This window comes from Eucyclogobius newberryi, unplaced genomic scaffold (assembly GCF_026437365.1).
Source record: "Eucyclogobius newberryi isolate DKJ021-1_F unplaced genomic scaffold, fEucNew1.0.hap1 SCAF_10, whole genome shotgun sequence".
In the NCBI taxonomy this organism is placed as follows: Eukaryota; Metazoa; Chordata; class Actinopteri; order Gobiiformes; family Gobiidae; genus Eucyclogobius; species Eucyclogobius newberryi.
The window spans coordinates 18,678,452-18,692,181 of record NW_027315724.1 but is presented as its reverse complement, the minus strand read 5'-3'; the positions used below and the strand labels follow the sequence as shown (position 1 = coordinate 18,692,181).

General features: G+C 40.3%; 1 protein-coding gene across 1 annotated transcript in view; it reads right to left on the bottom strand.

The window, feature by feature from the left end:
* Window positions 1–432: 432 nt before the first annotated feature.
* The window catches only part of pik3cb (phosphatidylinositol-4,5-bisphosphate 3-kinase, catalytic subunit beta), a 71,136-nt gene continuing 57,838 nt past the window's right edge, over window positions 433–13,730 (bottom strand). The window contains exons 16-23 of the mRNA XM_072461971.1: window positions 11,518–11,714; window positions 9,973–10,082; window positions 9,222–9,300; window positions 7,579–7,746; window positions 6,306–6,429; window positions 4,962–5,107; window positions 2,625–2,757; window positions 433–1,770 (exon numbers count right to left, since the gene is read on the bottom strand). Coding sequence (XP_072318072.1) covers window positions 1,633–1,770; window positions 2,625–2,757; window positions 4,962–5,107; window positions 6,306–6,429; window positions 7,579–7,746; window positions 9,222–9,300; window positions 9,973–10,082; window positions 11,518–11,714 — 1,095 coding nt within the window. The 3' untranslated portion in view covers window positions 433–1,632. The remainder of the gene's footprint in view (window positions 1,771–2,624; window positions 2,758–4,961; window positions 5,108–6,305; window positions 6,430–7,578; window positions 7,747–9,221; window positions 9,301–9,972; window positions 10,083–11,517; window positions 11,715–13,730) is intronic.

Sequence of the window (13,730 nt, the reverse complement as noted above, 5' to 3'; positions counted from 1 at the left end):
TTGAATGCTGCTAAATATAGCCTCTTTAAATCTCAAAGGGTTTATCATTAAGCTAATTGAATGCACTGCTGTCCCGAGGTCATTGAACAGAGCACACGTACACACTAAACACGTATATCTAATACAACACACGTAGAGAGTAAATGTGCAGATTACCAATTAATGTATGTGTAAAATAAAACGATACGTGACGTCATTCTGGAGTTCACTGCTTATCCCTCGGTTTCAGGTTGATGGAAATGTAGCGCTGTTGCCATAGCAGTTAAGTCATTAAAATACACATATACACTTTGAACAGTCCTCACAAAAGTCTTCACAAAATCATTCAAAAGAACCATTTTTCTGAAACCCGTGAAGACAATATGCGGCAATAAAGCAAATGTTAGTCATTTCTCATATTTGAAAAGAAAAAGGCCAGTGGCAGAGACGCGGTGCAGTTGAAAATAACTTTAATAAAACTCCTATGAAAACAAAAAAAGACAGCATAACATTAAAAGCCTGTGCAGTGACAATATCCAGTGTTGGAGACGTGAAGGCTCGCGGCGTCACTTGTCTCGCCGCGGGAAGCAAACGTTACGGCCGTTCGGAGAGTGGCTTTCTAGTCGGGACGCGGTGTACGCATCTTCACAGATATTGCACGATAATTAAAAGATGCGGTTCGAGCACCGTTTGTCCAAAAACAGTGGCCTTTGTAAAGCGGAGCCAGTTCTACAGTGACAAAGTCGGCTTTAACGCTTGTATAGAAACATACACTTTGCGGCACATTCAGCTTTGACTCGTGATTTTAAAAACACAACGTGACAGTCAAATAATTACACTTTGCATTATGTTTTGGTCCCGAGGAAATATTACATGAATAAGTTATGATATCCTGACGATTTGCGACGTTTTCATCCGTCCGAACTTCAAATATGCGGGAAAAAGGCAAGTGAAACCAGTAAAAGCAGACGATACAATCTTAAACTAACAAATATCATTTAGTCAAAGATTACAACTATATAAACTGTTGAGTGTTTCATTCCAGTGTTTTGAGATCTAAATAAAATAATTTAATACGTATTTAGATTTTTTTTTAAAGGCTAGCGCCACTCTATGTAACCAGTTTTGACATCACATTCTCCCTCCAAAAAATACCGTAATAGACTTTTTAAAGTAGCCTGGCACATACAGGTTTGAGATCAACTCTGAAATAAAACGTTAAAACATTAAAAATACAATCTTCCTGTAGTTCTGTGGCAATTATTTGAGGCAGCAAGGATAAAAACGTTAAACGGGCGCGGTCCAGAGTTGGAGTCGATGGTTTTCGCTGCTCAAAAGGCTCAAGTCTGTCTCACAGTCTTTTTGAACCTTTCGCGTCTTTGTACAGGTGCGTCGTGTCTGTCTTTTTTTTTTGTTTTTAGCGTGGGCGTTCTGAGGCTCCTTTTACTTTGGCTTTTGTGCTCCATCGCCGGTCGCGCCTGTGCAAAACCTGCAAACGTCTAACCCACAGAAATGTCACGCAATTTTAATTTTCCAGGAGTTCGAATCTCGTCAGAAAAGGAGCAAAAGGCGCTCCCGGCGTTTGCTCCCGTTCGTTCCCTTTCGCCGGGTTTCCCAAAACGGCGTCGCTCCGATCGCCGCGGGGGCCCGTTTCTACGAGCGGTTGTCTTTGGCCACGTTGTGCGCCATCCAGTTCACTTTGGTCGTCCAGCTCTCTCGCAGCGCCTCGTCAAACTTCTGTCGGAACTGTTTCAGGGCCTCCTCGTCCGTTTTACCCAGCGCCAGGGAGTCCTGAGGAGAGCGGAAAGAGAGGATTGCTGTGAGAAGAACCGTGCCGACATAACGACCAAACAACGATAAAGTCCTTCACATCAACACCGAGACGAGAGCGCTTTGCCCCAGAGTCTCCTCCTCCTGAACGATAAAGGCATAAATGACATGGCCTCATCCTACCTCGAAGACGCTCTTGTACAAGATCATCCAAACCGAGCACTTCACTCTCAAAATGCTGGAGTATTGTTGGTGCCTACAGTCTCTAAAAGCTCAGAGGACGGTCAAACGTTTAGCTGTGTTATGGAATCGGCTTTTCACTGCTGTTCAACAAGTGTTGCCTTTCTCCCACTGCCCTTTGCGGAGAATTACTTTTTAGAAGACTCTTAGAGGAACCTTAGAGGACTCTTAGAAGACTCTTGGAAGACTCTTAGAGGAACCGTAGAGGACTCTTAGAAGACTCTTGGAAGACTCTTAGAGGAACCGTAGAAGAATCTTAGAGGACTCTTAGAGGACTCTTAGAGGACTCTTAGAGGACTCGTAGAGGACTCGTAGAGGACTCGTAGAGGACTCGTAGAGGACTCGTAGAGGACTCGTAGAGGACTCGTAGAAGACTCGTAGAGGACTCGTAGAAGACTCGTAGAAGACTCGTAGAGGACTCGTAGAGGACTCGTAGAGGACTCTTAGAGGACTCTTAGAGGACTCATAGAGGACTCTTAGAAGCCACAACCTGTCGACCGGGACCTTTTTTGCTTCTAAAATTGCCTAAAATTGGGAATCTTAGAAGAATCTTAGAAGAATCTTAGAAGAACTACATGACTAAACAAACAAGTCGTTCTGTTTCTAAAGATCGACGTTTTTTTTTTTTTTTTTACCTTTAGATACTGGATGTCCTTGACGGAGGTGAGTTCGGGCAGACCCGCCGTGAGCATGAGCGCGAAGAGTGTGATGAAGAGATTTCCGTTCCTCCTCAGGACAAGATAGGCCTCCTCGCAGTACTGTCGGAAGCTGCGAAGGACAAAGACGAACAAACACACGTATTTAGTCGAGATTCTACAACATTGGCGCGGACACAAAGGCATTTTAAATAAAAGTACGGAACGGCAAAAGCGTTTAAAAATCCTCGTCAGATTCTCACATTTTAGCCACAACAAGTCAAATAAACGATGACGGACAAAAGTATTTTGACACATTTTGACAGCAGTTAATAAGAACAAAAGCATAAATAGGGTAGAAAACATGAGAAAAAGACAGTGGACGAGTGGAGCCGGTGAAAGAGCGCCCACACAGACGCCATCACACGTCCAAACATCTCATTCTTTGTTGTAGGTCAAATGACTCACTGTCGTACACAATGACTCCGAGCGCTGAGCGACTGTTGCATCATCAAAACAACTCGATTCATTCACTAAACTCTGTCCGCCACGCAAATACGGGCTGTGGGCTAGGGGAGGCCGAGGGCTTCGGGCGGGCTAAGGGAGGCCGAGGGCTTCGGGCGGGCTAAGGGAGGCCGAGGGCTTCGGGCGGGGTTAGGGTGCATTTAAATTGTTCTTGGTCTTGGATTTTATCAAATAAATTTCCCCAAAAATGTGATTTATAGTTTTTTTTTCGTCTCTATTATGCATTTTTTGGCAGGTGCGACTTATACTCCAGAGGAATATGGTACTTCTTATGATGCATTAGTCTCACTCAGAGCTTTTCAAAAAGATCAGACGTTTTAGAATCTTGTGTAAACTGTGCAAATTCCCAAAATCTTCAATAAAATAAAATAACAAAGACTAAATTTCAACATTGGGAAGTTCAAATTCTAGGTAAACCAAAGCGTTTGTTTCTGCATTTTAATGTATGAAATGTATTTGTGACGACGCCCACGAGCCCGTCTTCACGAGGCTGTAAACATCAGATGTGACGCTCTCAAACGGGTCACGTAAAAAAAAAAAAAGAGAATCACGTGGATCAGAAACGAGACAAATATACTTCCATAAACATATTTACAGTTGGACCAGTACATTAACGACAGAGCCTGCGCCGTGAGGCAGAAGTTTGTTGTCAAGGTACTAAATATTTATACATGACCCGATTAAAAAGGGTCACACCTGTGTTTGCATGTGTTTCTGATCATAAATATATGGAATGCTAATCGGCTAATCCTCTTTTTAGCCTCACAAATCCATAGATGAAGAGGTCCATCTGTTTTGTGAATCTCGGTCCAGGGAAGCGCTTCAATATCCCAGTTTTCTTAATTTAAACTTAACTTAAAACTTCGTAATAAACTAACTTCTTTCTTAATTAAAACTTTGTAATAAACTAACTTCTTTCACTAAAACGAGAGCTGCACAGTCATATCCACAGCAACTTTCAGAACACCACCTCCGCTGACCCGTTTGAACCTGATTCATGTTTACTGTGGTAGAACTTTGTAGGTCAGATATGTGGGCGTTTCCTCCACACATGAATCTGCATGTTCCACGTGTCGTCTGGTGGTAAACGGCCTGACAGCGGCGGCACGTGGCACGACACGAGGACGCGCCAGTGTCACCATCGCTCCAGCATTTAGCGTTTAGCGCGCTCGCGGTGGACAAAGCCGCTTCTTCTCCAGAACAGACGAGTACGACCTTGGACGCAGGGGTGGTCTCAATGGTACTTTTGATCATAAAAGTCACGTCCAGTTTCACCACATCCGTAATTTATCTTATGGACGATTAGAAATGAGGGATGGACTGAACACGGACAATGTAGCTGCTGCTGGAGACGTGACAAGTTCTGATAATGAGTGTATCGTCTAGGATTAAAACTGATAAAAATGACAAAAGATTTGATTAAAAAACAGAGAACAATATTTCTGATCTTTTTTGGTCCATTTACAGCTCATATCTACTGTATTGTTACATATAATCTGAATATCGTTACGGCGATATACGGTATGTACAAAGATATTAATTTTTGTCAATATTTTCCCACCCCAATGTTTCCAAAAAGTCATCAAAAGTCGACAAAAAATAAATGATGGTATAGAATTGACTATGAAACTATGAAACCGTATAAAACTAAACAGGTACGTGTGCAGTGCCATCTAGTGACGGAGATGAGCATTGCTCATCCCGTTCAATCACACATTACACTGAATAAACTGTATTTATTATCCCAGCTCAACCGTGCAATTCAAATGAACTAAACAAAAGAGTTAACACAAACGCGGGAGTAAAAGTCACCTTCCAAATTTCTCCGTGTAGCCCGTCTTTCCCTGTTGAATGACGTGGATGAAGTCGTGCGTCAGGATGAACGGGACGCGCTCTCTCTTGATGCCAAACTTGGACTTGAAGTTTCCCAGAATGTGTCCAAAGTCGATGTGAAAGAGCTTCAAAACACACACACACGTTTAAATAATACTACACTCAAACACATACATTGTACAGAACCAAGTGTGTAACTGATGAGACAAACACACTGTAACTGACATGTAACTGACATGCGGACGATGGAAACAAAGACATAGAAATCACACACAGGCTCAACTAGGAAAGACACAAATATGAAAAAATTAAATGGGATTCATATTTTGGAATTTTTGGAAGCCAACTTTTCTTTTTTTTTAGTATGACTTAAATTGTAATTATTTTTTTCAAATTGATCGATCCTGCCCTGTTTGCCCTGTTTCAGAACACCACCTCCGCTGACCCGTTTGAACCTGATTCATGTTTACTGTGGTGAACTTTGTAGGTCAGATATGTGGGCGTTTCCTCCACACATGAATCTGCATGTTCCACGTGTCGTCTGGTGGTAAACGGCCTGACAGCGGCGGCACGTGGCACGACACGAGGACGCGCCAGTGTCACCGTCGCTCCAGCATTAAAAAAATAATAAAATAAATAAATAAAATTAAATAAAATGAAACTGAATAAAATAAAGCAAAATGAAATAGAATAAAATTAAACAAAAATATTAAAAAATGAAATAAAACAAAATGAAATAAAAATAAAATAAAATGGAGCTAAATGATACAGCTGAGAACCAAAAGGCATGATGGGACTCTTCTGAATCAGAAAGGGGTTTATTATGTTAATGAACAGGATTTAAAAATAGGAACTTGCTTTGGCTTCCGTCAAATTACATTTATTATTTTGACTAAATTAATCAGAATCATTTTGAGTTTAATTTTGTTTTTTGAGACAAACGTCAAGTCCTTTCTCTTAAAGGAGCAAAAGAAGGCCTTAAAGTTCTCTGCGCTTGTATCCATGGAGATATTACAGCTTCACCTGGAATGCTCCACAGTACGGCATTAAACCTTTATATCTTGCATTTATTCTGTAACAAGGTGTTTTCACTGCAGGGAAAAACACTGAAAAACGTGGAACCGTGCTGTGAGCGCCTCTCCACAGACCCGAGCAGAAACGTTGCAAAAATTATCCTAATTTTGGCAGTAAAATGAAATGACCAGACGTCATTTGCGTCAGCGGTCAAACCAAACGTGCTGTATAAGGACTATTGTCGTTTATTGAATTATTTGACACAATTTCACACAAAAATATAGCGTTTTTTGACAGCGTTTTGCTCACCTGTCCAGTGCTGCGGACCATGATGTTGTCGCTGTGGCGGTCGCCGATGCCCAGGACGTACGTGGCGACGCAGTACCCGGCGCACGACAGGGTGAACTCCTCGATGGCCCGGTCAAGCGCGTCGCTGCAATTTACACACAGGTCAACAAAACGGACCAACAAAGGACTCTTAAGGTTTAAAAAAAAAAAAGAGCCAGCAAAGAGACAAATGATCACGTGTTCTGGGACCGTCCTGTTATTCAGACGTTTTGGACTGAGTTCAAGGAAGTTTTTTTGTTTTACATTGTCACTCGATTTTGGAACAGTGTACTTGGGACAGAAATCTCCTGCCGTGGACACAGTGGATGGATACCTTTGGAATGTACTTTTGGCAGCGGGAAAACAGGCCATAACAAAGAAATGGAGGACGCAAGGACCAGACTGACAATAACAGGAATTAGACAAATGGAAAAAAATAACAAACTTAATTTGGAAAAGGACAAATTGGACAGACTCGTTTTTATATGTGTTTTAATGTTTAGTTATTTAATGTTTAGTTTTTGATTGATGTTTCGCTCTGGTCATGTTCTGTTTGTTTTTTGTGTTTTATTTTGAAAAAGGTAATGAATAAAACTGTACGGGCAAGTCAGGTTTTAGTTGTTTTAGCTCCATGTTAAAACAAAAAAACTGGCGTGAGATTTAGGCCCCGCACCAAAACGGCAATTGTGTGTGTCAGAAGGGCGTGGCATTTTTCACACTGTTACATCCATATAATAAAAGCCAGAAAATGAACAGTGAGAATTTACTGACCAGTTCGATAATAAACAACAATCACGTTCAACATTTGTGCATTTTAAAAGTTTGGTTTTTGATTCTAAAATTAGGGAAGACCTTTACAATTGTTTTCGAAAATGTTGTAAAATTGCATTTCCTTCTTTAAAAAAGACATAAAATAAATGGTTCTCTTGTCATAAAGTCTCATGGATATGCAGTGCCCCCTGCTGGTAAAGCTTGGTTATTTGACCAGCAGTTTTCAACCATTTATTTTGGCACTTGACTAAAAAATCATGCATTGTATTATAGTTTTATCATTTGGTGAAGAAGATACTCAGGACAAAATGCTAAATTACTCACGAGTCCATGAATCGATTAACTCTGATTAGATTTGACTTTGGAGACACACATGGCAGCGCCTCAGGGCACACCAACGTTCTCACCGGGTTCAGACTGACCCGTTCTATAAACACGGTCCACACTGTAATCTGGGTAAATCTAAATACATAGCGTGAAGTACCCAGAGTTCCTCTCCTTGAGCCAGTTGAGCAGAGCGTCTTTGTTGAAGGCAGCGGCGGCGGCCACGTTGCTGCTGGTGAGCTGGATGTTGGCGATGGTGTCGGCCGAAGACACCACCTCGATCAGGCCGGCCCGGTCCCCCGTGGCCAGACACCCGTACGGGACGATCCTGCAGGGAGACGGCCAGAGGTTTATGTTTGAGCATTAAAGCGCCCCCTACAGGTCGGACGACTCACTGAACTAAAATGCAGTTAAGATAAATATATTTAGAATTTTGCTAAAAAGTATAAAAATGTGATCACAGAATGTCACATTTTGTAAGTTTTATAATTCCACTTCCTGTTTTGTGTTTTAGCAAACACTGGGCAAAAACTCATCTAATCTCAGATTTCTTTTGACAAATAAAATTTGTCAAAACGAGCGTGACTTTATTTTGTTGATTTAATCTTTAAAGGGTCAAAAAGTTGTCTCTTTGTGCAGGTTATGCATAAACTTTGACTAGAATGATCCCTAGTGTGATGTCACTTCCTGTCATTTTCTTCAGATTTTTCAATGTTTTCGCCTGTCATAACCTTCAGTAGAATCAGAACAGTGTGAAGGTAAACACTGCCATCTTGTGGCTGATATGAACACAGCATATTTCTTTCCATCTTTTCCTAGCTTTTTCCTTGCTTTTTGCTTTCATCAATTGTTTAATAAAATAATGATTTACAAAACATATTGAATAGAACTTAATAAGGCTCTAAAGGACACATTGACCTTAATGTTTTGTACTTTCACTGTTGTCCATGATCAGGTGAACAGCGTGAACATTTGAGCTGCACAGAGCTGAAACATTAACATATTTACAACTTATTGATGTAAATGCATTGATTAACAAACTGCTTAACTTTTTATTTTTGTCATTTTATTTTGCAGCTTATGTTTTTTTTTATGATTTGTTCATTTGAAGAAGTATTCTCCAGCTAAAGTACTTTCAATATTATCGTTTATCATATTTTCATTTGCGTTGTCGCAGGCCGATCGAGACTGTTCCCATCTCACGGAGGTAAAAGGTCACGTATGGACTCTGTAACATCAGGACCGTTCAGACCGTCGCTGTCGCACTGAGAAATCACCATCAAACTGCCCAAAGTCATTTTCAGTTCATTCTCACTGTGGTAAAATTGTACATAAACGTGAAGGGTTTCTATATTGTGAGGAGTTATAATAGAAGTTGATTTGATTTGAGTTTAGCTGATTAAAATACAGATTTAATTGAACCATCTTAACTCTACTAGTGATTTCTCAATTTTTTAGGCTGAATAATAACAATAATATCACATTTCCACACCTCAATAAAACATGTCCAAATGGCTGCGACTGTAAAATGTGAACGTTTAAGTCGCATCACGACCTAGGACTTATCCCCCCCGGCGCCTTTCATTCGTCCCACGTTCGAACTCTGAACCCATTTCTCTGCAGCTCGACTGTCAAAACGACGTCTCCGCGGCCCGACTCCAGATGTGTCCGCGTACGACGTAGGGAGCCCACGTTTCTAAAAAAACTTCTATTTTGGAGGACGTTGTATGTGCGCGTAAAAGGGTCACGACGTAAACCGAAGCCCCCCGAAAACGTCCCCGAAAAAGTCCCTGAAAACCTCACCTGAGATCGAGACCGGCCTCTTTCCACAGAAGGTCCATGAGTCGCAATATCTGCAGCGTCAACATGTCCTGTCGCAGATCTGAGAACGAAAGACGCGCCGATTAGCCGTGACGTAATGACATTGGAATAATAAAACAAACAAACAAGTGTATATTAAAATAACTTCAAACTAGGAACGCCTCATTAGACTCAAAATACTTCACTCTTCATCATTCAGTCGCAGCAGCTTCAACAAATCTACTGCGAATTGTGCATTTTTTCAGACGCCAACAATCGACGCCGATATTCGCGGATGTCGGCATTTTTTTCACATCACAAAAACGAGCGATAAATTGAAGCGAAATTGCAGTGAAGTTCGCACATTTTTCACAAACTTTTCACATTTGTAAAACACGGTAAAAAGCATTTCCACACCGTGACGCGATGTGAATAATTTGCAGTAATTTTGTGACGATTGACGAACACAAAGCCGCGATAATTACAATATATCCAGTCATCGGTCGTCAAATTAAGGCTGAAACTGGATTTTATTGCGTGTAGATTTTGTTTGCACTAGATTATTTGAGTTGTTGAGGTCAAATTACCATCTTTGACTCTTCAATAACGGTAAAAACAATATCGATAGCGGCGCCGATATCGTCATTTGCCAACCTTTCACGATTACTATTACTTTCTGCTTCAAGATATTCACTAAAATACCTGATAAATATATAATTAAGACTATAAATATGAGACATTGTCAGTTTCTTACCGTCTCCGTTCTTGAAGATGATTCCCAGCGAGTCTCCGTCCAGCAGCTTGTTGTTATAAACGATCCAAAGCGGCTTCATCTTAGAGTCCATGTACCGACACTTTTCCACACTGGGCAAAAAATGAAACGAAAACTTAGTCGAAAAATGGAAATTGTTATCGTGTTATTGTGAGAAAGAAACAATACAATGTAACGATTGTTCACAATTACTGAGCTCTTTTTATCTAGTTTGTGATCAGTTTTTTTTACAAAATCTGACTGCCTGAATTAAAAAAATAAACTTAATGTGACTTAATGTTTCTTTTAATTTTAAAATAGTTTTTTTTTTAGTTCTTATGATTATATTATGACCTGTATAATCACGAGCAGTGGCTAATTAACAAATATCTAAGTGGGTCATTTGTTATTAATTCATATTTATGCACCCCCTGTTCATGTCGTTTCCTGCATAACAGTTTTCTGCTGCTAATTAGACTTTTACTAATACTTCCCTTAATAAAGCCTTTATTACTGTGTATTAGAACGACATTAGGATTATTTTCTACTGTCATTATGATCCTTTTGTCTTGTTGTAATGAGGGTGACATAAATGGTTTGTAGTGTTTACCAAAAGCCTGTTACATCATAATTCTTGTTCATCTTAACCAGGGCTCGTCAACATAAGGCCCAGGGGCCAAAACAGGCCCGCCAAGCAATTTAATCCGGCCCATGACCCATCTTGCAAATATTTAAAAAATTTAAATTAAATCTTGTGTCCAGGTTTACTTCTGGGTTTGCACTATATTAGAACTGCTTTGGATTTGGGTTTAGACCTTGTTTGATTCTGGGTTAGTCCTGGTTCGGGCCTGGCTGGGTCTAGTCTAGTCCTAACTTGATTATGGTTCAGTTCTGGAAGTGCAATTTTGCAAAGCAATGTTGGAATTTTGTATGTTATTTTTCACAAAAATCTAATCTAGCAGGAGTTATTTTATTGTATTAACTAGATTGTGCGACCCAAAGTGGTGTTACACTAGTGCACGTCGGGAAAATAAGGTTAAATAGCCCTGTCCTAACATCACACTAACGAGCAGTAATAAGGAGTAGAGGCGGGAAATACCGAGTTTGTTTATAGTTTTAAAAAAAATCTACAAAAAGAGCTGATTAAACTAAAAATGTAAAAAGTGCACTTTAAGATAAAGCGGTTCCTGCAGTTCTGTGATTAATTTGACAGACATTTCTCATTCGACTGACAATTAAACCCAATTGAAAACGTTTTAAGACACGTTTTAAGACATTTCTGTTGGATTGACACAATATTGGAGTTCATTGATAGGACAGTGGTCGTGAACGTCTACTTTGGTAACGTTCATGTTGTTTTCAGTTGTTATTTGCATTGAACAGCTTATTTCTTTTAGCTATTTGACAGTTAATTGAATGTTTGATTAGCAGAAGAATGCACAATAATAAGACTTTAATGCTTGAATAAGTATTTAAATCGACCGCTTACAGTTATGCCAGTGAATAAAACCACGGCGATGCCCATAAATAGTGCGTTGTCGCTCTTACTTGACGGCGGCCAGCAGCACGTTGGGGTTGAGTGGCGAGTGTATGTCGGAGAGCGTGTCCGAGTACCCGCTCTGCCTCAGACACGTCATCATGGCCTCTTTGGTCAGCATCGCCTCCTTCGCTTTGCTCCGCGCGGTCTTGATCGTCCCGAGTTTGATCAGCTCGTTCACGGACTTCAGCTTGCTCAGCGCTTCCACCTGAGCGTAAAGAACGAGCGTGAACGCCAAGGATTTCAGAGGCTCCAGGCCAGACGCGTGACAGGCCAGTGCGATTTTCTACTTTAGACTTTATTTGGTGTATTTATACCAGTTGTACATATAAATGATAGTTTTACACCAATCGAGCAGGTATTTGTGGAGAAAACGTTGAAAAATCTGAAGAAAATAACAGGAAGTGACTTCACACTAGAGACACTCATTCCAGTTAAAGTTTATGCAGAATTTACACAATTTTTTGACTCTCTAAACATTAATTCAACAGAATAAAGGTGTTCTCATATTTTTTATTTATTCTTTTTTTTTTTACCCAGTGTTTGCCGGGTAATTTCCTAGTGTGATGTCATCAATTACAAAAAGGAAGTAAAATTATAAAAAAAGTGAAGCACTTAAGGCCATTTAGGCTCGTCACATCAACCAAAAGCAGGAAAACACATTCTTTTTCGAAACGTGCAAAATCTACACAATAAAAAACAAAAACGAGCTGCTAAACTTTTTGGACATCTATATGAGCCACATGTTAGTTATTCTGCAGCTCAGAGCGCATCTTCAACAACAGGAAGGTTTCCCACGAGTACAAATACAATGTACATCATTTTTTCTATATTAACACTTATTAATAATATTTATATTCCATTCACTGAACAATCATTTGATGTGTTAATTACAGTGACAGGACTATGCAAAATAATAATAAAATACATGTATAATAAATAAATAAATAATAAATAAACACTAACACTTTTGCAATATAAATGAATATTGTTGAATATTGAATTAACATTATTACACCAAATCTCATCTTTCCTCCTCCTCTCCCGCTTTCCTCTGTAAAAATAGACCTGGCTTGTCATGTATTTTTAGCCCCGTCACAGTCTGTCCTGCCCTTTACCCTTTGACCTCTGAGGAGTTCATTCTGACAGTTACTCCACAGGCCACTTCCTCTTCACTTCCCCGTCAGAGTGATTATTTACGCGACCACTTCCTGTTTCAAAGAGCACGTGCATTGTGGGACACGAGCGTCGAAACCTTTTCAATTCCTGCTGGTTCGTTTCAGTGAAGTCAAACTAAAAGTGACGGCTGAAAAGAAATACTGGGTCAAATATTGTTTCTAGAGTTTGGTTTTGTGCGACTGCTCGTCTCCATGGGGATGTTTCATAACGAGCATTTTGACGTGTTCCAGGCCTTATTAAATTAAATTAAATATTAGAAGCTTGTGTTGCGAAGCTGGATCAGTGGGTTAAGCGAGGCAACGGTTGGATACCGGGAATCTGGGTCACTTTCTATCGGGGCAAATCTCTATGGCAACACGGCGTGAACTCATAACATCCTGCGGATCAGGTCAAGATGCCGAATTACATAAGAGGCCGACTCTTTGACCAATCAGAGAAGAGAATCCACACGAACGAGCGGCCGAGAGAGAGAGAGAAGGATAGAGAGAGGAGAGAGAGAGAGAAAGAGAGAAAAAGAATAAAGATAGAGAAAGAAGAGAAAGAAGAGAGGCCGAGAGAGAAAGAAAGAGTGAGCAAGAGAGAGAAATGACAGAAAAAGAAGGAGAAAGAGACTAGAGAGAACGAAAAAAGAAGAGAAAAAGAAGAGAGGGAACGAGAGAGAACAATAAAGAGAGAGAGAGAGAGAGATAAAAAGAGAACGCGTTTCCTTTGGCTTTGATCTCTTATTTCCTCGTGAGATTATGATTGACATTTCCTTACGCTGCCAATTTCCTTCTCTATCCTTCTGATTGGTCGGATAGTGCTAACCCCGCCCCCTGCTCTGGGTGAACACACAGTTTCATTGAGAAACTGTTGGGTTGACAGAGCGAGTTGTGAACCCAACCCACATGTTAACACGTCTTATTAACACGTCTTATTAACACGTCTTATTAACGCGTTTCATTAACACGGAACAGGAAACTAACATGTTAAAGTTATGATGAAGGAGGAGAAATTCTATAAATACTCATTTTGAACATTTTGAAGTCCTAGTCTTGCGGCGTCG